This window comes from Meleagris gallopavo, chromosome 2, assembly GCF_000146605.3.
Source record: "Meleagris gallopavo isolate NT-WF06-2002-E0010 breed Aviagen turkey brand Nicholas breeding stock chromosome 2, Turkey_5.1, whole genome shotgun sequence".
NCBI classification, from domain to species: Eukaryota; Metazoa; Chordata; class Aves; order Galliformes; family Phasianidae; genus Meleagris; species Meleagris gallopavo.
This window is the reverse complement of record NC_015012.2, coordinates 28,379,300-28,405,363: the sequence shown is the minus strand read 5'-3', so window position 1 is coordinate 28,405,363 and position 26,064 is coordinate 28,379,300. Positions and strand designations below refer to the sequence as shown.

Below are 26,064 nucleotides of genomic sequence, written 5' to 3'. Positions count from 1 at the left end.
CGGCGCGAGCCTGCGGCCGTTAGTGACAGGGTGGGGCGCCATGGTGCCGTTGCGGGTGTTGTTCGTGCTGCTTCTGCTGCGGCCGGAGAGAGGTTGCGCCCTGTGGAGGTGGAAGGAGGGGGCGAGAGGCGCCAAGCGGGGCTGTGGGGCGGGAGGAGGCCCGGAGCGCGGCTCGGGGTTACGCGGGATCTGGTGCCTCAGATCTCTTTCTAGCTCCCCAGCACGCAGCAGCCCGTGGCTGAGGTGCTACAGGTGTGCTTGCGCGTCGCCAGAACCACAGAAATGAGCGTTTCTAGAACAAGGGGTGAATGTGAGAAGCCATTTTCTCCAGAGGCGTCGGAACATGGCTTTAAGCTTACTCATGAGGAGAAAAAATAATGGAAAAAACCCATCTCAGAGAAAAGCCTTCCTCGTGCATACTTGAGGCTTTAGAAGTGGAACTAGTGTCTCAGGGGCTTTCATTCTTTCCTACTTCACAGAATCAACACGCCTAGGGGAAAGAATTTTTTTGAAAGCAGCTATTAAAAAGGCATAAGTCTAAATGATGTAATTACTGCTCAGACGGCTACTCAGAAACATGAGTCACGGAGCAGGCGCTGGCAATCTGCAGCTATTGGGCAGGTCATGGAGTTACATTGGGTTTTAGTTGTGTCTGTGTTCCTTCAGGTTCGCTTACCTCACTGACTGCAGGAGCTATAAAATTCACCAGAGAGAAGGTTAACCAGCTTGTAAGGGTAGAAAGATTTATAATAAAATCATATTAGGATAAGGAGAAACGGCCACAAACTGAAGTGTAGGAAGTTCCACACCAATGTGTGTAAGAATTTCTTCACGGTAAGGGTGACAAAGCAGTGGAACAGGCTACCCAGGGGGTTGTGGAATCTCTTCTGGACATATTCAAGACTCATCTTCCTGTGCAGTGTGCTGTAGGGAACCTGCTTTGGTAGGGGGTTGGACTCAATGATTTCTAGAGATCCCTTCCAGCCCATACAATTCTGTGGTTCCATGGTTCTGTGATAAAGTTGGCTGAATTCTGTGGAAAGATGTTGAGCAATTGCAGGTGATATGACACAATTGTGTGTACGCACTTCAAAGAGTAAATGGTCCCCTAACACTCGATACTGTGCATTGTATTAATATTTTTGACTGCTAAAAACCATAGCAATGGTGTTCCAGTTGGGGAAGTCAGTAAGAAACACGAGGAGCTGCTGAAGTCTGTCTCATCCATTTTGCTGATGCAATGGCAAACTTGGTTCTAGTGCAGTCGCTTTGAAATAATAAGCAGACTGTACATCGTCTCATGACTCCCCAAAACACGGTCCTGATTTAGGATATGATTTTCTAGTTTAGCTGAATGATACTAATGCTAAACCATTGCCAGCACAAATATTCTCTTGAATCTCAAAATGTATTTGAGTCTTTATGGATAGTGTTCTGATAACATGGTATTAGTGTATTGCTACTTTCCAAAGAGGTACTAGATACACATTGTCATTCTGCTGCTATTTTTATTCATTATAGAAGAGTTTTGAAATTATATTTTGGTGTGATTTCTTGGTAGGGATAGAACTGCGGAAGAAAACTATGAACTCTTTACTTCCAAGAAAGATGTAAGTGTTTAATGAAGATTGAGGTAATCAACACTGATCAGTATGGTGAGGTTTAGAATTTTTAGTTAATATATATCTGCCATCCCCTCCCCTTTTTCTTTGCAAACTAAAGGGAGGCTTTCACTCTAATACCACAAGAGATGCTAAATTATCCACAATTCACTAACTGTGTTTGTAGTATAGTTATAAAAAACACTAACTCTTGACCAAAGCACAAAAACAACAGGCATCTAATGCCCCTTGTCAAAAATAGGCATTTAATTGTGGTGTAAGGAGGAGTTTAGAATAATACTGTACAGAAGTACTCAATTGCACTGATTTTGTTTAATATGATCAAGAGAACCAGTAAGAGCTTGCAGTGTTACAGTAGTGATCTTTTTCTTCTAATATGGAGGGGATCTATTAACTTTTTTCTAGTTCAGCAAGCCAAATCTGCTTTGTGTGAGCATTTTGAGGTGATGCAAAGTTTACCTCCAAGGAGGGAATGAAGAAATGTGACTGCTTTTTCTGGAACTAACAAGCATGGTATTGACTTAGTAAAACTGAACCCAGGGTAGAAATGTACACTGATAAAGTTCAGGTTTTATTGTCTTCTGAATTGCTCAATGTGTCTGCTTGGAGAAAGTTATAGTTAGGATGGATTTTACTGTAACTCAGGTACAGTCAGGCTTTTGACTTTAATCATTTTCTGCCTCTCGATAAATTTCAAGAGGTTCCAACAGAAACTTCTAATAAATAAACACAAACTGGGAGCAATGTGAGATAATTGTTGTATTTCATTCAGGTGAGTTGAAGATATAGGTGGAAATGTTACATATGTATGTTTTGAATGAATTCTAATCTCAACTATTCTGATTTTTTTTAAAGTGTTATAGAACAATTTATCTACTTTATTTAGAGCAGAATTTAGCTAAGAACTTCAGTAGTTCACACAATCGAGGGTGAACATGAATGTAAAAATCCAAGAATGTCTGATGGATTATTAGCTGTTGCTCAGCATGGCTTATGGCTCACCGCGTGTTATTTCTTTGACCTTACTCATTATACATGTTGAAAGACAAGTGAAGGGTATGAATACTTTCCTACTGTAAGCAGTTTGATTTATTTTTTTGAAAGAATATAGATAGAAGAGATAAATAGACCACAGCAATGAAAATGTCAGAGCACGTGGCCCGTGGTACAAGTTTTTTGTTAAAATTAGTTGTGTCTGCTCAGATATTTTACACAGAGTAAAATACTTACACTAGAATAGTGGTTGTGGAAAAGAGATCTGTAGGTATCCTGATGAACTATGTGAAATATGAAAATGTTGAAATTTATCACATTAAGTCATTCAAATATTTAATGAAAAGCTAGTTAATTCTGCTTCCTGTTCATATGCGACATCTTTATCTAATATATTGTGGCTCAACAAAAAAAAAAAAAGGGTTGATAGTACCATAGTCCAGAAAAGCCTTAAGAATTACTATACCAGACAAGGCTGGCATCTTTAGCACTTCAGACTCTCCAGAATGCTGTTACTTCATCTTAGAATTACTTTATAGAGACAAGAACTGATTATACAGGAAGGAAATATGTCATTTTATTTGAACATTGTGCTTGATGTAATGGATCCCTTCTTGTTTATTCCTGTTTTTAAAGTTATTCAGGTTAAACTTTTTCTTAAGTATTTTTGGTAAAATTCATTAGTCTTTTTGTCATGATAAAAATGAGATTAAGCACATTATAAAGTAATAGTTGTACACATCATCATAATCAATACATTTATCACACAGCAATTGTTTCAACTCTGGTTAGATAGATCTAGAATATGAAGGAACTTTATTCACTGGGTGGGATTTTCATGATGTACGTGCTATCGAAGATAAAAGGTAAAGACTTCACAAATGAGAAACATCATCACTACAGCAGTATTTTGAATTCAATGAGAGAATAGTTAAGATAATACAGTATGCTTTTTAAATTTTCAAACCACCTACTGTAGAGAGGTGTCTCTTTGTACGCAAGTGCAAGTAAGATAGCAACAGACGACTAAAGATTCTCAGGAAAATAAAATACTGGGATTTGTTCTTTGAAAAGTTGCAAAGCTACATCCCTTGCTTGGAAATGGGATTTGTAAATTATGAATTGCAAAGACAACTATTTAATGTAATAATACTAAGAAAAATGAGGAAAGAAATTTTAAGTGAGTTCTTCAGATCTATGTATTCCATTTTCCCTGAAAGCATGGCAAGTGAATTGTTGTCTTTACAGATGAGAAATGAGTTTTGGTATGGATGACATTTTAATTTCAATATTTACCATAAAAACTTAAATAGAAAAGTGGGAAAGTAGACGTGTTAAATAAAAATTAGCTTCTATTACCATGTTCCCCCAGAATTTCACTGTTCTCAATCTCTGTCTTGGCCTTTCACAGCATCGGACATTAGAAGCTTAACAGAATGCATCATGTGATAGATAGGTTGGGTCTTTAACTTTCTGCAGTACGTTTATACGTTTCTTAGGAACCCAAATGTTGTTCAGTATTTGAGAGTGATGTTAAATTGGCAGAAAGCTTTTTCTTCTTCAAAAGTCTGTTTTTTTGTTAGAATTTTTCCCTTAAAATGGTCATTGCAAAAGTATCACCTTGAGAGGGGAACACAGTAGCTCCAAATTTACATCAGCTTTATCTGAAAACAGCAGCCTTTACCATCTCTTGGAAGTGCCTTAACAACTGTGGGTGAGATCTAATACACCAACTATGATTGTATTTGGTTGTTAAATATAGGTTAGAATATGCATTTTTGTCTGTTTTATTTGCTAATCTTTAACCTGCATTATCTGCTAAATCCTTTGTTTCTTTTGCTGTTAATCCTACCTGATGTTTTCGGACAAGGTGGATGAGAACAGACTGGTTAATGAGGTGAAGTGTGACCTTAAAGACAGGCAGTCAGGATGTACAAGCCTCTAGAACGGCCCATACCATTCCGCATGCTTAGATAGTTTAAGGACTGGGAAGTGTGCCCTGCCAGCTGGTTGTCCTTTGGGTCTTGAAGGAGACTGGTCATGTAATTCTTAATTTCCTCCAAGTGTCACTCTGATTCTGTACAGTAGCAAGGTTATCTCGTATACAGGTAAGGTAGAACTTGAGCCAAAAGCATAATGCATATTTTATATGTTTTTAAGCTCACGTTTCTCTCACGCTCTTTTTTTTTTAATTTGGTCCAATGTGCTTGTAAATAATGCCCGAAACTCTTTTTTTTTTAGTCTTAGAAACTTAGGTTGCCTGTAACCTGAATACTGAACTGCTAGATTGTATACTCTGTTTAAGAGACAGTTCTTGCACAGACTTTTGAAAAGAACCCTGAAATGCTGAATTCTCATGATTTAATCTAAGTAGATTTTCAGACAAATACCTGTTGTTAACTACTGTGTTATGTATGGTCTTTATTTTTTTAAATAATTGTAGTTCACCCAAAACAACACTGAACTGTCAGTTTTCTGGAACTTACCACATAAAGCCAAAAGTAAAGGCTGAGGTAAGCTGCCAAAATAAATCGTGTAAAAATTGATTGCGGTCTCATTGTGTATACAGTGATGGTTTGAATGCAGGTGTCTCTCATGGCATCCGTAATCTGTTATGGAATGGAGTTCCTGAGCTGGATAAGCTGTTTACAAAATAACTCTTTAGAGATAAAGGTGGTGAAGGGGAGCTTCCAAGTAAAAATGGAGTTTAACTAATGAAATAATGGTTCATTTGGTTGCAGGCTTTGTCAGTGAGTTCTGAGATTTCTGATAGGCCTATTATTTTATTAAAATATTGAATATGTTACACTCATCCCTTTAATGTCCATTTCCTCTTGTTGTAGAGATCCGTGTGCTTACTGTATCTTCTCTGGTGAGGCAGCTGTTTATCATATAATCACAAAAAAACCCTCAGCTATCTCAAAATAGCTTTTGTGATGACCATTAATTGTTTTTGTACACATTCTGCAGTATGATTGCAGCTAAAAAATATGGAGCAATTTTATGGATTTTAATCCTAAATGAGAGATAAGAAACCATTGTACATGTGTTATTCAATTTCTTATTGTGTCAAAAGTCTTGATTAAGAAGAACCGGAATAATGGTATTTCCTGCCTGTTAAATGGGATTGGCACAGATTATGTGGATATTGTCACAGATTTCCTTCATGTTTACCAACAAAACCTCCCCTCGAGATTTGGCTAATTAGGATTTTTTTGTTCAGTATTTTGTTAAGAACATAAGTGGTGGTTTAGGAGACTGGTTCTGAAGATGCTCATGTTGAATCCTGATTATGGTTACCTATCAGAAGAAACTGCTGAATCTTTTAAATGGATTCAGGAAATTTGTAATATTCTGTTGCATCCGTGTTCATGAACCCTAGCCTACATATGTGATCACTGACAAAGGTTTTAGGACATTGAGTTCCTAAATAGTCTGGCTGAATTCATTTGGGTTATTCATAAATCAAAGTCTTCTTCTGTAAGTATTAGAGCATTATATAGGCACATTTATTGCTATAAGTAAAACATAAGCTCGCAGCACTAGGAAGGCAGTATATCAAAGCAGAACATCTCTCTCTCTTTTAGACCTTTGAGGATGAAGAGCAGTATTTGCCTGCTTCTGATCCTTCTTATTGTTTCACGTGCTATTCAACAATAGCTTCAGAAATGGAAGGGTAGGTTTTTCTCTATGTGAATATTTTTGGAAATATGTAATAGTAATATTTACTAAAAATGATACATTTTTTTAATGATCTGTTCGGAGAAATGAAAAACATCTCAATTTGGAATTTGAATTTTGGATAATGTATATTTGTGCATATATATGTGTACAAATATATGTCAGATTTAGAACTTCTTTGTTTTTATATTGAATTAAAATTCATGGAAGAGGAAAAGGGAAGATTTTGTACTTAGTAGAGGCCTAAAAATGAAGGATACTGACAAATGGATTATATGTAGCATTGTGGTATTATGCAGCCAGTCTTCGCCTGAGCTCAGTCTGTTTCAAGGCAATTGCAGAAGGCAGCTAATTAGCAATAGATTACAAAGAAAACTGGGGGATTAAATACCAAAAGATGCAGGCTTTGCAGGACATATGCCTAACAGGTCTTGAAGTTACAGTAAAAGCTCCCCTTTAGTGTAGAAAGTGGAGGTATTTTGCTTGCAGGGTCCAGAAATATGTATTTTGGAAGAAGCCAATTGTAGAAATAAATAGTATCCTGGATGCTATTGTGGGATTCCAAAGAACATTCCAGAGAAAGGAAGAAAGTGAGACAGTCTCTATGTGTATTTCTCATGCTTGTTAAAGTAATGATTTTTGAACTTTAAAATGCAAACGTGTCTGCCCCTTCTCATGTCCACGAGGAACACTGTGCCAGAGTGAAGCTGCTGCTAAAAGCGTGTATTCAACCAGGAATTTAAAATATCAAACAGAAGTTGCCATATGTGTGGAGGGAGAGTGCATTGCTGTTCCAGTGTGCCAGGCAGATCAATTTAAAAAAACTAGTAATGAAGCATGGGAGCACATGTCTTAATACAGTAAGTCCACCAGTCCAGGAATGTTGGTGGTTGTCAGGGAGGAAGCCTTGCCAGAGATACGATTGCCCTGTATTCCAAAGCCTTAAGAAAAAGAAAAGTCTTATTATCATCAAACTCTTGCAAAAGTTCCATAGAGATCCTGCATAAAACCAGAAGTTTTTAGGCATTAATAGTAACTCATATTTTGCTCCTTTCATCCACAGAGTTCGCCAATATTTGGCTTCCTTTATTTATACAGGAGGAAGAAGTCTGTAATGCTAGTCAGGAATATTGTAATGGCATATGTTTGTTTATTAGATAAGTATACAAAGTCCTCTTTCTGTAAACATAGAAGTAGGTTTCTTTCTGGTTTTTGAACTGGATGAAATTTTTAACTCCTGTATAATATAAAGCATTGTATGTTTGCCCTCAAAGATGTTTTATCTGTTTATTTAAATAGAAAGCCAGTAAGTTCCATACTTGGATTATTTCCATCAATTCCAGAGCAAACTTCCCTGCATGCTTGTTGTTTTGATCCATCTTAATGTTGCTTGAGAATGTCTTTGCATTTCCCAGACATTTCTGCAAAAGAGAGCACCCTGTTGCTTTTTCTGCTTTCTTTTCCTGAAAGGAATGCAGTCGGTACATTTGCAAAACGAACACTAAACATGATTGACATGAAGTCAAAGACAGCCATGGCAGCAATGTCTCTCGTCCTGAAAGAACTGTACGTCACACTTCTTTCTGCTCTTATACATCAGTCACACTAGTGGAGTTACATGTGTCTGTATCTGAAAATTGCAAATTTAATTTTGAACTCACGTGAATTTTTTTTTCATCGAATTCGAATATAATTGCTAATTTCTTAATATTTTATTCAAACGCTGATAAAAACACATTCCTGTGTTATGTTTTTCTGCTTAAATTGTTGAAAGAATGATTGACCACCTCTTATGAAAGCAGTTGATGTTTTTGCAGTGACTTTGTGGGAGTTAGCATTTCATCCAGGATGTTTAGTGGAGTTTGATGTAATGCAATCCTAACGTATGGCTGACATCAGAGATCTAACAGTTTCCCCACCTCTCCCACTCAAGTTGCAGCCCATGAATTTTCCCCATTCCAGCTGCAGCACAAGTGCAGGACACGTAGAGGTCCTGTTTCCACATGACCAGTGCTTTGTTCCCTGTCATGTCACTGCAAAGAGGGACGTGTTATCCTTACTGGAAAGGGGAATTATTCTCCCGATCCACTGCACAACGCTCAGTCTCCATAGCTCTGATACAGCAGGCATCCTTCCTTCCAATCTGATCTTTTTAATCTGGTAACTTTAAATTAGATGAACTTTAGCAGGAGACATGCTTTCTTTAAACAGTGCATATTTTTGGTAAGAGGGAAACTACGTTATAAAAAAGCCTGTGAATGATGCTTAGAGTATATTTTTAAATGAGAACCACCAGCAAATATAGATGTCTGTCTTTAAACGTTTATGCAATGGAACAGCCAATGCCATAATGCTAAACACATTGTATTGTAATGTTGTAGACAATGTACACACCTGAAACAAGCAGATTGATTTAAATGGTATAATATATATACAATTTTTATGTATGTATATATAATACATAGTTTTATTCAATAGAAAGTTTCTTAATAATATTGTATTTTTTATTGTTTTTGTAGTGCAGATCAACTCTTCTTAAATGAGCACCAGGTGAATTTAATTTTGAATGTGTTCTTTGGCCTTATATTTGTATCTAGGTCTTTAATTGTTTTCATTTTTTATGAAATACAGTTTTGACACAATTTCATGGCAGACTTTGGCCAACCTATTGTACTCATTTCTTTGAACTTGTGTGTTTACTTGAGATTTTTAAAATGTGTCCCGTTCAGTGAATATGATTAAACACACTATTGGTATGTTAAATTAATATCTGGTTTATAAAATGCCTTATTTCGTAACATCTGCAAATTTAATATAAGGAGATTACAAGATAAATTATTTCCTACTTTTCCCCCTTTTTGTTTGACTGTGAGAGAGATTGGGATCATTTGAGGAAATACAGAAACTTTTCTTATAAACACGTCCATGCTAACAAAGTGAATTGAGATAACTGTTCTATAAATGGTTTGCAGCCTGCTAGAAATGGTGGAAGCTCACAAGTGTGGAAGCAAGCTTATATTCTGTTCAAGTTCTATTCACCCACCTCTGAGAAAGCAGCTGTAGGATTCCTCAGTTTGCGCTGTTCTAAGGACAGATTGTACAACTTGGCATTTGGATCTGAGTAGATGAATAGCAAACTGCAGCGCATGAACTGTGGGCTGCAAACTTACAGCATGTCTGCTGTTTCATAGCTGCCTCCGTGCACATCCTTACACTGCTCTACTTTGTGGTAAATGGGGGGAGTCTGCCTCACGGAATGATTCTTCTCTTTGCATGTACCTGGGAATTCCAGGTGCCTTGCCTTCTGCCTGACTGAAAGAGCAGCGTGTCAGCTCTGTGTCGGTCATGGAAGCGTCATTTTAGTAGCAGTTTTGCAATGTTTCTTTGACAAGAAGCAAATTCTGTTTTAATAGTGAGTAACCTCTCTTCCATTGCTGCAGCAGAACAGGCTGTATATAACTGTGCCACCCATGAGAAAGGCTTCTGAGGGAAACATGAAGGCCTCAGGGGAGAAAAAAAATCCTCTGCATGAATTTTACTCTTTTCCCCTTTATTTCTGAGAAAATGGGTGCTGTTTCCCTCGGTAGCTGTTGCCCATTGACATCAATAAGAAACAAGCTGTACAAGATCAGTTTGCAGGATCAGTGTTGCTTAAGTTGATATTATTGTTGTGTTGTTTTATGTCAGAAGAAGAAATGTTGTCACACTAATAGATTTTTAATGTATATTTAAAAACATATTAACTCTTGTCTCTCTTATACTTACGAGTTAACTTTGTGGATATATGATCCTGAAAGTGCAGATGCCTCTGAATTGAATCACACTGCAGTTTTTCCATCAGAAGTAAGTTGAAATTATGCCACTTTAGAAAAAAGTGAAAATGTATGTCTTGTGAAAATTTACCAGCTGAAAGTGGAAATGTCTTGCTGAAATACTGTATCTGCATATATCTTTACTTACTTTCTTTTACTGTTAGGAAAAGTACATTTGCAAGATTTTCTCTTCAGTTAATACTGCAGCAGTAACACAGGTATGGAATGAGGTGAAATTTATTGTCTGTTATATAGATAGAAGAGTTAGCAGGTTTTAGTGATACAGTCACATTTAAGTCTTTTTGAAAATGATACTGAAGTCATTGTAACCGGTAATATCGTGTGACAGTTAAGTTTCTTTTTCAGATTCCCTGTATCCCAAACTGTTGGAAAATACTTTAAGTTAAAAGCATAATGGAAGTCATGAAACGTGATAATTGGGGTTGTCAACTCGCTGGTTTAATTCACACCTAAAATGTAACGAGATATTGTATGGGCTCATCTGTATAGATAGATCTCTAGACTGAATTAGGTATTTACTAACGAGGTTATCCAACATGGATTAGTTATAGGGATGAATATGTGCAGTAAGTTTTGTTAGGACTGGCTTTCTGATCAAAACAAATGGCAGAAAGTATTTAATTTTGGTGTAAGCATGCATGGCACCACAAGTTGTTTATTTATTTTAAGTTGTCATCATTAGATCTTGATTTTTTCACATTTGTTTCATGTTTGTTTCATATTTGACATTACTATCTCATAGAATAAAACAGAAGAAAAAAATAGCAATACTAATTGCATTCTGAAGGCATCTTTGTTATTAGATAACTAGATGTTAAGAAAGTGTTTTTTGTTCTCTGACGTGACAGAAAAAAAAAATCCACAAATTACAGAATTATATTCTGAGCGTAATATATGCTAAAATTGATTGACTAAATATGGTTTTAGTAGTATGCCATTGTTTGAAAATATATTTTATAATATAAGAGCTGATTCCAATGTAAGAATTTCTAAAAAGAAAGGTTGTCATAAATAACCTTCCCCTAATTGGACAAAAACAGATGATTAATAAAAATGTTTCTTTGACTTACACAGAGTTCTCAGATACTCAGCAAGATGTTACGGATTTGGGGACAGAAACCTGTTGTTCAGACCTATTTCAAACAAAAAACATACCGTTCTGAGAGGCTTCCAAAATTCGGGTATGGTATTTATTTATGGTGTTGTTTTTGTTTTTTTTTTTAAATTGAATGTTCTTTAAAATTGTTACATTTATGGCTCTATAGACAGTTGTTAATGAGTAAGTATAGAGAGAGCAATGAATAAAATAATTTGGTCATTTTTCTTCTAATTTTTTTTTACCTACACTGTAGAAAGTGTTCTTGGAAGCATATCAGAGTATCTGTTATTTCAGCTATAAGTATGTCAAGAGACAAGTCAACAAAAATAAAGTATGAGGGACACAGTGCCCAAAGAACTTCAGAATTTCTTTGTAACAGTTTTGCTACACAGAAAAAGAAGGATAACTGAAGGAAAAAAGCAAATGCATGCAAGCTAGAAATTATCAGTCCTGAACTAGAGATATCGGTCTTGTGAATTTGAGTACTTTAGGGAATAGTTTGTTCTCTGCAAGAAGATGTAATTCTTGTTTTCATGGACACGCACCACTTTTGTGGATTGATAACAAGTTATAAACAACTTCCAGATTTGGAGAAATTTTTAGGTACCTGGCTTTAAAAACCCAGGGAGTCCAATAACAGCTTTCAGAGCAATGAGATGTGATTCCTCAAAATACAAAATATGGCTGTGGCCATGTCTAGACCTCTCTTTTATGCAGTGGGATAACTTGATAACTTTATAACTTTGTGCTTCAGTAATAATTTTGCTCTTTTTGCTTTTCTTTGAAGACAGCTTGTCATGTTAAGCAGGTTTATCTGCCCTTTGTTTCATTCACCATAGTACTTAAATTAACATAAGCATGCAGCACAGTGCCAAAAAAAGTCTCTGCATATAATTGTTTTACTTTGTGTGTACAGAAGCCCAAGGAGTGGAAAGCATGACTAGACTCCAAAATCACCTAAAGTTTTTACTGTAACAAATCGTCTCTGAGTCTTAATTATCAAGCTGTAGATAGCAGCTTGAAGTTCAATGTCTCCCCATTCAGTCATGCCATTCCTGGAACTTTCTATGTGAGCTATTGTGTCAAACATTTCTTTTGCATTTAGAAAAGAAATATTGGCCAGCTGTTATTCACCCTCCTCTAGGCTTCCAAGTCTAGTATTTGCATTTTTTTACCTTACATGACACAAAAAGAAGGTAGCTCAGGCAGAATGTCATTCAGGGTCAACTAAACTGCTTCCAGTATCTCTGCTGGCTTCTTGTCCTAATTTTGCTCTCATTGAGTTATTTTTCTTGATAGTAGCTGGTGGGGTGTTGTATTTTGGATTTAGGATGCAAACAGTCTTGATAGCACCAATGTTTTAGTTGTTACTGAGCAGTGCTTATGCTGAGTCAAGGACTTTTCAGCTCCTCATAAGTTTCTTATTTCTCATACTGCTCTGCCAGCAAGGACTCTGGGGGGCACAAGAAGTTGGGAAGGGTCAGAACCAGGACTGCTGACCCAGACTGGCCAAAGAGACTTTCTATACCACATAGCACCATGCTGAACAATGAAAGTGAGGAGGGTTCACTGGGAGGGGCTACTGCTGCTGCTTAAAGACTGGCTGGGCATCAGTTGGCTGATGGTGAGCAATTGCACTTTGCATCACTTGTTTTTTTATTCTTTCTTCTTCTTGTTGTTATTTTTTCCCCTCTTCCTTATCAAAGTGTCCTTATCTCAACCCATGAGCTGATGAGTTGAACACCTCTCACATGAGCGGGAGTTCTTGCTGTGGGAGAAAGAGTGAGCAAATGGTTGAGTTGTGCTTAGCTGCCTACCAGGTTAAACCACAGCACTTCAGGTTTGAGTCCTGGTATTTGTGCAAAACATCTTTGACATCTTCTTTCACCTGTTTGCTTAAGAGCTTGTCATTATCTGTGAGTCTTCCAGCAAAAACCAATACTTAAATATACTCTTCATGATCAGTAGTAGGACAGTAGTTCTAAATATTTGTGATAAAATAATACCCACACTATTGATACTCCTTTTAAAGCTTGTTTACTTTACAGTGTGTTTGCATGTGCTGTAAAGGAAATAGGATAGCCAGAAAGTGGCTGGAGGTGAGGGAAATCTGAAAGGGACCCAGGTGCTTCCTTATGCTACAGCATCCACCAGCAGGTGACATTTGTCAGAGTTTCTTACAAAGGCTATATAGGATTCCAAAGGGTTATTATGCATCTTTCATTACACGGGCAACTATGTCAGTTCAGTTGGAAATAAAGAAATTAGAGTTAGACTTCGAGTATGGACATTGACAAAAAGGCAATTAATGTATCTGATAATTTACATTTGAAAAGTTTCCTGAGGCAATGCCATCTGCTTCTATTCCTATCTTTTCTGTGCTGGAGCCCTTGATGAAAGACATCTGCACAGGTTGTTGGTTTTTTTTCCAGTAGTTTAGAAGAATAGTTCTAATATGAGGCCTCTCCTACTGTCAGTTGCTCTACTTTTAGCACTACTTACTGCATTTTAGGACAATTACTTCTTTTTTCTTTCCACAAGTATGTACTATTTACCATACATTCCAGTGTGCTGTGAAAAAAAAAAATTAGCAGTGAGAAAAAAAAGTCACAGTTTATTTGATTGAGTTCATAAGAAAATAGATCAAGCCAGTAGATAACAGTCATATGAAAGTATAAGGACTAATATTTAGCAAAGGTATTTGTCACCTGTTTTATTATCTGTAAAATATTAACCTACGTAGACCTCCAGTGAAACTAATCCAAATATATCAGCTAAATTTTTGCACAAGATAATGAAAATTACTCTGGGCTTACATTTTACAAGGCATTCTCAACTGCAGACATTTCCTGCAACTGTATTTGCCATCTGTCTTTTACTTACTCCTGTTTTATATACTCTCTGAACACCAGTTATAACACGCTCGCTACTATTTTGTGACTGTACCTTCTATTTATTGAAGAGTTTACTCTCAGCATATAGCTAATACAGGGTATGATACTGTAAGAAGCAAGTATGGTTTTAACAGGGGTGTTTTAAGTACTTGTTACATAGGTTTGGTTTGCTCTCAGACATCTTCATCAGCTGTATCTAACTGTGTAATCACTAGATGGCAACATAGCAACACTTCATATCAAAAGCTGCTGTTATGAGAGATGGGCTTTTTCTCTAATATTTTTCACAGCAGAACTAAACTAATCCCCCCCTGCCCCACCTCATGAAGTGGGAAAATAACATTCTGGCCATTTCAGTAGACTGTTTCTTAATTATATGAGTTCTGGTATTCTTTTTATCTTTTTGACAGTTCCTTTTTAAAGAACTGAAGTGCAGAATAATCAAGAGAAAATAAAATTTACAAAGCAATTTTATTTCTTTTTTTTTAAACTGGCAGTCTATTGATTCACCTGAATCTTCTCATACACACTTGGATATTTTACAGCAACTTTTTTATTGAAGCCAGCAGCACTCATATCAACAAGAACAGAATTTGGATCATTTTGTTCTTTTCCAATATTTAATTTACTGTGATAAGTCTGAAAGTTGATGCATCTGTTAACAGAAAAACACATCTGAGATGTAACAACAAGTGTCCCATAATCCAGCATCATTGCTGAGACCGCAGGGCCAGCAGACTAATTGAAACTCTAGTCAGACTGGTCAAGATGATTACCACTGTCTGAAATTTCAGACTAAGAGAGAAGCAGCAAAACCAACCTCAATTGATCTGCCAGCCTCTCTTACTTTTGGGGCTTTGGACAGACTCACGGTTTCACTAAATTTTTGCTAAAAATTTGTTGTCTCCTCTGAAGGTCAGCAGCATCTTAGGAAACCCAGACAGTCTACAAGCATAGGAAAAGTTTCTGTCCTGTATCACATTTTTTTCAGAAACCAAAGTTACAAAGCTTATATTCCTCCTAGATCTCCTTTATACTGAACTGAATTTTGTTTTTTGTTCTAAGTTTCTATCAGCCCTGCTGTATCCTGATGTAGTGAAACAGAACTACTTAGGCCTTAATTTTGAAGAAGTAACCTTCTCCAGGGATGTTGACCTCTTGCATACATCAGATCTGTGATTACCCTGTGTACTTCAGAAAATGGACATATCATAGACTATTTCTGTTATGCATGGTTTTCTCTTCTTGCTTATCAACACAATTCTTGCTGGATCATCAGTGGCCCCAGTCATCAATTGCAGTGTGCTTTCACATTAGCTCCTGTTAGTCTGTTTTCTTCTGTGTATTGCAGGTGGCTCAATGGAGGCTATGGGAAAGGTGGGGGAGAAGTTCTCTCAGTAACAGGGAAAGCTGTATTACTCACTGCAGCTATAGTAATGTTACAACCATTCATTTTTAACTTCAGATACTCAATTCTTAGTGAGGTATGTGTATAAACAATGGATATACAGATGGTATAGTATATCCAGGAGCTTGGCTGATGTAATTGTTATACTGGAGTAAGAAAAGAAGGACACTCACCCTATCCTGGGCTCACAAAATAGACTCCAGCAGAGCAGATCTCCAGAAGAGATCCTTCCCCACTGGCAGTAAGCTCTTAAATGGGTCTAGGAGAGGTGCAGCCAGGCCCCACCCCTTCCTGCAGCACAGGTGAATTGCCTTCACCTGTGCTCCCGTGGCGACTCACTGCTTGCCTCAGGTGATCAATCAGAGGTTCAGGCTGTGATTCAGCAGCCCCATACAGGTATGTGTATGAAAGCATACACAGAAAGTTCCCAGAGATCACTGAGATATAGGATATGCCTGCTTAGATGCAGGCAGTTATCTTTTTCTCCCAGTTTTGATTTCATTGTCTACCTTCTGGAAATTAGAAGAGGCTTAAGAAATAATTCTGTACCGCTGTTGGTGCAGTTCTTCTAAAAGTATGACATTACTTGTATACTTCAATTTCTGTCAGTCAGTTCAACAGTAAGATTTCATCTTTCAAATTTACTTTTTGTTTCTTCCATTTTCAGATTATGGGTAGCTGATATACCTGAAATATCTGATGACATCATCATAAAAATAACTGGAGTATTTCAGGAGTGCTTTGTTCAAAGTACTTCTTTTGTAGTTCCAAGGCCCAAGCAATCATTTCCTAGCAAGGAAAACGACATCTCACTCTGTTCCCTTTGTAATACTGAACTCTCTATTAAATGGTCTGCATGTTTTCCAACAACAGCAGTTTTGTTATCAAATTTTGGAACTTTCTATACAGACAATGCATTCAAAACGCACATAGAAATTAAAGTTCTCTCAGATATTTTGACCAAAGGCCTAAATAGCAATATAAGTGTTGTGGCTCTGTCAGATAATGGAATCTCATTTTTAATAAACAGCACTTGTTATAAAAGAGAAGCCAGACATGTTTTTAAAGTTGGAGCAGAACACAAGCTTCCTGAGAGTGAAATAGTTGGAATGCATTCAAGATGTTGGTGTTCATCTGTCTATCCAGTGCAGGTGAGTTATTCATAGTTCTCATTTGACATTTACGATACGGATGATTTTCATTAAATGTCTGGATACATCTATTCTAGATCTTTTTTAAATGGTTCTTATGCTAGGGTGAGAATTAGAAATTACCAGACAGAAACAAGTTTATTTAAAGACATTCTGGGTCCACACTCCATCACTCTGTGTGAGCTCACGCAGCCATATGAAATTGTTTCTAGACTCATGGCTTAAATTTATAAATTGATTTCAGTTCAACTTTGCCAGTTACATTAGTTGAAAATGTATCCCAGAACATTTTGATTTCTTAGCGCACCTCCCTGATATGAACTTTATGAGAAGTTACTGTTTACCTAATCACTGTGTTCATTTTTTTTTAACAGAGTGGAAAACAACTAAGTATTTTGGCAGCAGGGATGTCTGCTGAGCTGTATGATGGATATAATGAAGCATTCAATAAAATAGCAGATACTGCGAGCTTAGTGAAGATCATCAGTGTTCCAAACACTGCTTCTTTAACTGTAACAACTGTTAGATGTGACTCAGTCTCATGTGAAGTGACAATATTACTTATCTGCAATGCCTGCAGCTCCTCCAGACAATTTTTTCTGGCATTTTATAATGAAGACAGACAACTCTGGGGCTTAGGAGATTTTTACTTACCTGTTTCTCAAAGTTCTGCTATGAGGATGATATACATAAATTCAGCATTATTTTCTGGACTGCTGTGGGATGATGTGTTTACTACACCTATGAAAATAGCACGAATAATGGATATCTTCATGTGTCTGCATCAACACTACCAGATATGTCTGATGGGAGCACCATCCACCAGATTATTCTTGGTTAAGTACATTTTATTTTAAGTAGTTATTAACTTTCTTTTTAGTAAGTAAGTGGTAAATAAATGTAAAGTAAGAGACCATTGAAGCTATCTTGTAAATGACAATACAAGAATATCTATTCAATTCATTGGTCTGTTAAGACTGAAACATAGTAATTTTTGATGGAAAGACACACCAAGAAAGTAGTTAGCAAACTGTTACTTGGATACAATTAACTTGCACTCCTATCAGCATGATTCTAACCTGCACCCCTCTGCTCTGTGTGTTTCTAACAAGACAATTGAGGCTTTCATCCTTAGTATTTATTACAGGAAGATAATTTTATTTGGTTTTACCAATTGCATTTGACTAACAATGTGAGAACTAATTTTTCCCAAGAGAAAAATAGGCATGGCAATAATATGTTTTTCAGTACATCAAAGAATTTCTGATGTTTTAAGGCATTCATTTTCAGATTATAATCACAGCATCATTGAGAAGGAAATGCTTAGGCAGTAGAAACAGACATGCGACCTGGGAAGTATAGGAGGATGCTGTCCAGATGTGCAGAGGTGGGATCAGGAAAGCCAAGGCACAGCTGGAACTGAGCTTGGCAAGGGATGTAAAAAATAACAAGAAGGAATTCTATAGGAACATCAGTCAGAAGAGACAGGCAAAGGAGAGTGTATCCCCATTAGTTAATAAGAAGAGAGAAGTGGTAACAACAGACATGGAGAAGGCTGAGATACTCAACAAGTTTTTTTGCCTCAGTCTTCACTGGCAGTCAGGCTTCCCACGTCTCTCGCATCCCTGAACTGCTAGACAGGAGCTGGGGGAGTAAAATCCCTGAAGGTACCATAGAAAGTCATACTGATGGTTCCATGAGAGGAGGTCAAGTGTTAGTACTGAAGCAGCTTTCACAGTGGTCACTTCTAAAGAGAGAGCCTGCATTCATAAGCATGCTTATGCTGACTTTGGTGGCTGCAAGGCTGCTTCTCCCACATTTCCTCACCCCTCTCTCACAACTGCTATGGCACAGTATCTTTTGTTTTCTTAAATCTGCCCTCCCAGAATTGCTACCAGCAGTGCACAGTGGCTCACCTCTGGCCATCGGTGGGTCCTTTTAGGTACCAACTGGAGCTGTCTTTTATCAAACATGGGGCAGCTTCTGGGTTCTTCCACGTAGGCTATCCTTGCAGCCTCCTGCTATCAAAACCCTGCCACATATGCCCATTACATCCATACATCTCAAAAGTGTCTCTTTTGTGCTTGAGTAACCTGCTAGCTTGGATGTGTGTACCATAATCACAGTGTGTTGTGAAGTAGCTGCTGTTTCTCAGAAATTTAAGTCGTTCTCTCACCTTGTACAAGCTCACTGCCTCCCAACTGGTTACCTCAGAAATAAAGCCATAACTGAGTCTCAACCACTAGTATGAAAACACCAACCTATGCACTATTGTTCTGGCTAAACTCAGGAAAGGTCATTAACTGAAGAGCTGTGAAATGCCAAAATTAAGTAGTTGCTGTAGAGGAAGAAGATCTGATGAGAGAAGGCTGGAGGCAGAATCAGCTGCCATTGCTTCTTGTTCATGACACACACCTCATGCTTCCCCTAAATGCAGCTCTGTGGTCATCACTGATGAGACAGAGTGAATAGTATTTCCAGCTCTATCTCAGTGCCATGATGTATATCCTCGCATCCTCCCTTGAAACGGATTTGGATTCGTTTCCCATGATGTCATAGGCATCACTTCTTTCCTCTAATCTATGTGAGAATGGCTGGCCATAAAGTGCAGAGTGGGTTTGGAAATGTTGAAGGAAATTTTTTGCAGTATTTTTAAGTGGCATTTGCTTCCCTGTGCTGTGCCTATGAAGAAGGAAGAGTTGAGGATTTAGGCAGCTTTGTAATTCTACTGTCCATTGACCATGGCTCCTTGCTCTTCCTTTCTTTCCTTTTTCTTCCTATCCTTGTCTTACAGCTCTCCTACCTGTTCTCAGAGAATTTGCATCCATATTTGCTGGATTTCTTTCCCATGAGAGGTTGAGAGTGAAGAGGTAACCATGGTGGCTGAGTGCTGGAGTGTGTGAACTAATGATTAGAAAAAAACACATTTCTTTTTTTAGAGCTGACTACAGTGGAATAGGATTGGCATTCAAGTAGAGGTGACCAGATAGCTACTATGCATATGGTCAGGTCCTCTTGAAGACAGCAAATCATAAGTATCTGTGAGCAGAATCAAGGAGAAGGCAGGAAATGGGAATAAGGATGCTGAGTTGTGCAGTCCTTGAAAACACGCTGCAGGCATGACAGTGCCTCAGATGTTTCAGGAACTGCATTGCTTAGGCTGAGAATAGACTCGTGGGTACCTTTTACAGAGGAATAATTCTGAGAGGTTCAAGGCTTAGTTTTTTATGCTAGGGAATTTTTTTTAATTATGTGATGGCTCCTGGTTTGTGCATGTAGTCTGCCTGTAGTTTAGATACCTATTTTAGAGTAGGTGAACCCCAGATATACTGTTTGGGCAAGTCAGAACAACACAAAGAGGGAACAGATTGTCTGTCACTTGTCATTGGCACTGTGGAGGAGCCATAAAAAAAAATTACAGAAGTAGAACTGGACATTTTTTCAGATTCTCCAGGTATCATGAAGATATCCTTTGTCTCTCTAAAAGCACCGTGGTCAAAAGATTTTTACTAATTATTTTTATTTATTCTTTTATAGGAATTTACATTTTCTCATCAAACTGACTATATTTTAGAATCCAATTATACACAGGCATTGTGAGTATCAGAAAATGTATATAGTAGATGTAAATTTGATAGTGTAGTTTTGATAAGTAGGAATTAAAAGCATCATCAGGACTTCACTAGCTAATGTGACCATTATTATATAAATAATAATGTTAATATTGCTAATGGACAGATACTGATGCTTGCTTAAATACCTCGAGGAGGGGTATATGCAGCCTACTTGGAAAAACTGAGTCCACCTAATACATAGATTCATTCTTTTTTTTATGCTGACACCGATAGGGTTTTCAGCATTTATATATTTCTGGGTGAAGGTTCAGCTGTTAACCAAACTTATATCCCTAGGTTATATTCACGTAAGAGGATCTTGGGTTGGAAACCAATCCTAACTTTCTTATGCTCGTTTTTGTTTTGGATTTGCATACAGGTTTATTCCAATCTCTCCATCTCTAAAAGTGTTGACACTCAAGTTACTGAAGTGATAGTTCTGACTACTAACCACCTTTTTTTAGAAATGGAAGTGGCCCTATGACAAGCAAGATGCTGGTGTCTTTTTAATGTGAATGAATTGATGACAAATTGGTAGCCTGCAGGAGGCTAAAGAAGTAGTTAGTAGGTAGGCCTTTTTATTAATATTGTAGAGACTTTCCAGACTCTAACCCTTACATAATGCATACAAATCAAGAGCCATTCTTCCTACAAAGATATGCAGGAGATCAGTAAGTGTACCACATGACTGAACTAAGCCATTATGTGAGGGAGATGACTTCAGCTGCTGTTAGAGTCAGCACCTCAACATGTGACCTTAGTACAGTGCTCTGGCAAAGGGTCTATAAGGATTTGATGTACATATAACATAGGGAATATGAATAAGAACGAAAAAGATCAAGCTGCACTGATGTATAGTATTGATAAAGCTGAGGCTTAGATAGTTGTGTCCTGTTCTGATACTCACCATTCAAAAGGAGTGTAAAAATACTGGGAAGGATTGACAATCAAATCATTTGGTGAGTGAAGCAGAAGTTTTGCAATCTGAGGCCTAAGAAATCAGTTTGGTTTTTGTATTTTAATAAAAGAGGCCGTTGCACTCAACATTTTCATAATTCTTACAACTTTGCACAAGAAAATGAATATAATTTAACATAATGCTTAAGTGTTCCACTGGATATGCTGTAGGAATTAGAAAGGTATGGTTTTCCCCAACACTTAATGGCCAAATTACCGTAAGGGGAAGGTGTGTTTTCACTCTCCTTTGAAACACTGGAGTTTGAGCACAAGATTAACAGGATATCCAATATGATAAACTAGTGCACTTCTTTGCTCCAGTTTTACCCCCAATTTCTGGGACCTAGGATTCCTGAAGTCCAGTCTTGTTGGTAAAGACTGAGCTGAAGAAGGCATTCAGTTCCTCTGCCTTTTCACTGACCTGTGTAACCAGCTCCCCCAGTTCATTCAGTGGGCAAACATTTTCGCTGCTACCAACTATCACCCACAAGAATCTCATTGCCACTCAATGAAGCAACCTAAAATCTATCAGTAGGTCTACCATTGGCAGGCCCCTACATCTTACATCTCCATCTGGGAGAAAGACTATAAGGGATTTGATGCCTCTACGTCCTTCTAACTCAGAGTATAATCAAGCCTAGTTCATAAGTAGAAATTACTTGCGGTTTTTGAGACAATTCTGCTTGTGTTTCATGCAAGCATCACTAGTAGTCAAATCTGGTTTCTTTCAGGCATGTGACTTCCCTATTGTCTATGTGATGAAAGTCCATCTTTAAGCCCTTCATCTGGAGATCTCTGATTACTTCAGAATTTGTTGTCCCCGCTCTCTCCCAACAGCATGCTGTTCAGTTTTTCTTTCAGTATCAACTGTTGCCTTCAATGGTGATTTTAAAACTTTTACAATTTGTGTAGATATGCCATTCCAACTTTTATTTTCCCTCCATCCCAATCAGTCAAAATGGATTTCTTCTTGGCAAGTTATAAATATTGTGCAGTTGATTTCAGTCTAAGATTCAAAGACAAATGTCTTAACAGTAATATATTGAAGTTTAGAGCTATAAAGAGCACTGTATGCATCTGATGATATCATCGCTATGCTCTGCATCAAAGCACAAAGTAGCCTGATTATTCCTTTGTCAAAAATAGTTATGCTTTCAAAGTTTTGAATCAAGCTACCAATTCAACTCTTAATATTCTCCTTCAAGGAGTGCTAAAAGTACTCATGAACAAGCCTTGCCATTTCAGAATGTCAGATCATAGATGGGAAATACCACTGGGTGCCTTCAGTACACTTTTCAAGGTCTGATGATTTTTTGAAATTGATTTCATTTATGGAAAACTACACCAGAACTCAGTAAGTGCTGCATATCAGGGCTGCCTCAGTCAGCAGACACTGACAGACTTCAGATTCAGTGCCACAACAGGTTGCCTCATGCCTTTAATTTTACCTCAGTAGAAGCCAGAGCTCACAAAATGTGAAATAGGATAGGATGTCTGTAACTCTGCTTATCTCCATCTGCCTAATTCCAGATTGTATTCACTCTGGTAATGGGTTCAATGATAAGCATAAATCTCCCATTACGTTGATCAGTCTCCCACCCAAACTTCACTTTTCTGCATTTCACAGTATTATTTATCTGCAAACTCAAATAAAAATAAAAATAAAATATTCCATCTTTGGGTAGCTATTGTGTTATTCAAAAGTAACCCGGAGGTCTAATAATGTCAAACTTGATTCTCTGGAATCAATAAGCATTTAAAATTACTAACTACTCGAGCTGACTCTCAGTTTCAAACATCCACCTGTAATGCCACAGCAATGCCTGAATTACTTCAGTGGGAGTGAAAGAGACATTGACATTGTAGGTGATGTGATAATAAAGTAACAGCAAATAATAATAATTAGTGCTTCTTGCCTCCAAATGAAATTACCTTCCTATTACTGTAGTTAAGTTACTTTGGTGTTAATGACTGATTTCAAAATAAATTATAACATGAACTCCTGTTTGGGTGGGGAGATTCTTTTGTAGAGAATTGACCAGTGGTGTTATGTCAGCTGAACTGAAGCCTCGCGCTGTTGAAAATGCACATAAATTACAGCATCAGGTAGGCACTATAGCTTGAATAAAATACAGTAACAATGCTTCCCACCAATTCCTGACCTACTGTCAAGAGGATTTCACTGTATAGCACCCCCCCTTAGCTAACATGATGTAAAATAACAAAGACTTTTCAAGTATAAATATGAAAAGAGGAAAGTTCACAGAATAGTCTTAATGCCAAAGTGTCCGAGATGAGTAAGGTGTGATAAGCTGTGGACTAGAAGGGAGCCACACTACTGGATTATTATGCAGATTTGTGCAATAGTTCCTGTAGTCATTATTCCCACTAGTAGTGACCAGACTCCCTCAAGTCTGTGAATGAAGCTCATTTCTGGAAAGTTTCCTGGGTAAACTAAAATTTGTTGGTTTGTGATTTGTTTGGTTTTTTTTTCCAGGTCTCTCACTTTTTTGTTGGCTGCTCTCCAGGAAGGCACACTGCTGTTAAGATGTAAGTTTTAATCATTTATTGTAATTCTAAGATGCCCTAGGACACCTAACATCTTGCACAGTGTAGATAGGACACCGATTACCTATCTTACCCTCTGCAGCCACAGTAGCTCTACATGCTTACTGATCCATGCACAGTTAAAAATACAAAGGCCGTATGTGTGTTTCTTCTGTTCTAATAAGGATCACATTCCATGTTTTACAGATATGATATTTATGTTAGAAACGTTGAAGCAAATTTTGTATTGTGGGAGTTAAAAGGCAGAACTGACGATGGGTACACTTCATCCATGAAAAAAGTAAGCCAACTACTGAGAATGCAATTGAAGTATTTTGTGCATAATGGTTTACATGGAAAATATGACTGTTCTTGCACATGCTGAGATTTTTTTAATCTGAATGGATGGATTTAGAAGTTTAACATTTTAACATTTATACTAGATTTAACATTGTATTCAATTTAAAAAATAAAGCATGTGGGAGTTATCAAAGCAATACACTAAAAGGAAGAAGAATCTGCATTTAGAATATGATTTGGAAAATGCAGCTTAAAAAACTTGACGTTTCAAACCGTCTTCTCTCCATAGAGAAAATAAAACAATACACACTGTCTTGTCCAAACAAATTCTGCCCAATCTCTTTATGAGTAAAGTGAGGACATTTCCTCCTTTTTCAGTAGAATGACAATCAATATTTAAGCCAAGTCAACATCAACACAGACACTGTGTACAACATCTACACAGATAATACAACCTTATAATGAACCTAAAGTAAGTAATAATTTTATTTTTGCTGTTTGATTGACTAGATTCCCGTGCCAGGAACTCACAAGTGTTAGGAGTTTGAAAGAACATAAAGAGAATATATAAACCATGACATATTATTTTGTTTTTTAACCATCGAGCAGCCAAGCTGAATAGGAAAAGATAGAATATATTATATAATACCACAGAGCTACTGCTTTGTCCTGTCTGCACGAGATTTTCTCATCTGGAATTCAGCCATAATTATGAAGCATCTTCGTCACCCTTTCTGATCAAGGAAAATATTTTCTGAAGCATCAGACATAAATTCTGAGGCAATTCCAAGTTCACTCGCTTTTTTACATTCCGTCTTTTCTGTGTAGTAGACAAGGACTGTATAGGAGAGGCTGAATAAGATAAACTGAATGCAGACTGACCACAATAAGACCAGCAAATTCCCTAAGATGATGACCTTAGGAGAAATACAGTTACTTTAAGAACTGATATTTGTGTTTGGTAAACTTTTGGCAGTTTCTTAATAGTGCTGTGAAGGGACTGAATTAGATAATTTATGTTCATTGGACATTTAATTTGTACATTTACACAACAGAATCTATTTATCATTTTTAGCCACTGCCTACAAATTAAAAAGCAAAAAAACAAAGAATGGCCAAATCAGTCTTTGTGTCAAATTGCTTTTCAGAGCTAGTTCAGCAATAACCTGTTGTTTTGTTGTTCAGAATTACAGATCCTGTTTTGAGCTTGAGAAGAGTTCAAAGGAAGGACTTGGAAGGAATGAGCAGTACCAGATTTTAAACAGCACTTCTCAAAACCACATCGCTCAGCCTTTTAGTGATGATGCCACTTATGTGTTCAGAGTGAGAACATTAACTCGAAACTACAGGTTATTGTCTTTTTTAATGTTAAAAAAAAAAGTGCGATGGTGTGGGATCAAAATGGAAAAAAATGCCGATGGTTTATATTTTAAATATATTTTTGCTCAGGAATTCCTTTGGCTTACGTGTTTCCAATGTTTCCATTGCTCTAACTCAGAAATTATTCAGATGTCATTCTTGGAATCCATGACTTTTCCATTTTCTGGACTAGTCTACAAAATACAAAACAATGAGGAAGTTACAGGAAAAAGAACTATACTATTTGTAAATAAACATAGGTGAGCTGAGAATCTTTAGAAATATCCTAGAATCATAGAATTGTTTGAATTAGAAGGGACCTTTAAAGGCCATCTAGTCCAACTCCCCTGCAACGAACAGGGACACCTACAGCTACATCAGGTTGCTCAGAGCCTGACCCTGCCTTTGCTTCAATGATGAAAACAGCCCAGCAGCTCTTCTTATCTATTTCAGCTTTTGGGATTTAAAAACAGTCTTTGGAGTCCGTACATATGGTGTAACAGAAAGATAACAGCTAGTGAATATGTTTAATGGATTTTTATTTAATATATTAGATTCTCCTTTTGGTCTTCCCTATTTACTCATTTTTTTGTGGTTTTTTTTTTT

General features: G+C 37.2%; 1 protein-coding gene across 1 annotated transcript in view; it reads left to right on the top strand.

Moving 5' to 3' along the window:
- The first annotated feature begins 6 nt into the window (after positions 1 to 6).
- CATSPERE (catsper channel auxiliary subunit epsilon) overlaps positions 7 to 26,064 on the top strand; it is a 27,349-nt gene continuing 1,291 nt past the window's right edge. The window contains exons 1-14 of the mRNA XM_019612747.2: positions 7 to 108; positions 1,562 to 1,610; positions 6,203 to 6,291; positions 8,816 to 8,846; positions 10,065 to 10,139; positions 10,273 to 10,326; positions 11,204 to 11,310; positions 16,198 to 16,681; positions 17,056 to 17,517; positions 20,219 to 20,277; positions 23,283 to 23,358; positions 23,750 to 23,802; positions 24,007 to 24,100; positions 25,285 to 25,479. Of these exons, the coding sequence (XP_019468292.2) occupies positions 41 to 108; positions 1,562 to 1,610; positions 6,203 to 6,291; positions 8,816 to 8,846; positions 10,065 to 10,139; positions 10,273 to 10,326; positions 11,204 to 11,310; positions 16,198 to 16,681; positions 17,056 to 17,517; positions 20,219 to 20,277; positions 23,283 to 23,358; positions 23,750 to 23,802; positions 24,007 to 24,100; positions 25,285 to 25,479 (1,896 nt within the window). The 5' untranslated portion in view covers positions 7 to 40. The remainder of the gene's footprint in view (positions 109 to 1,561; positions 1,611 to 6,202; positions 6,292 to 8,815; positions 8,847 to 10,064; positions 10,140 to 10,272; positions 10,327 to 11,203; positions 11,311 to 16,197; positions 16,682 to 17,055; positions 17,518 to 20,218; positions 20,278 to 23,282; positions 23,359 to 23,749; positions 23,803 to 24,006; positions 24,101 to 25,284; positions 25,480 to 26,064) is intronic.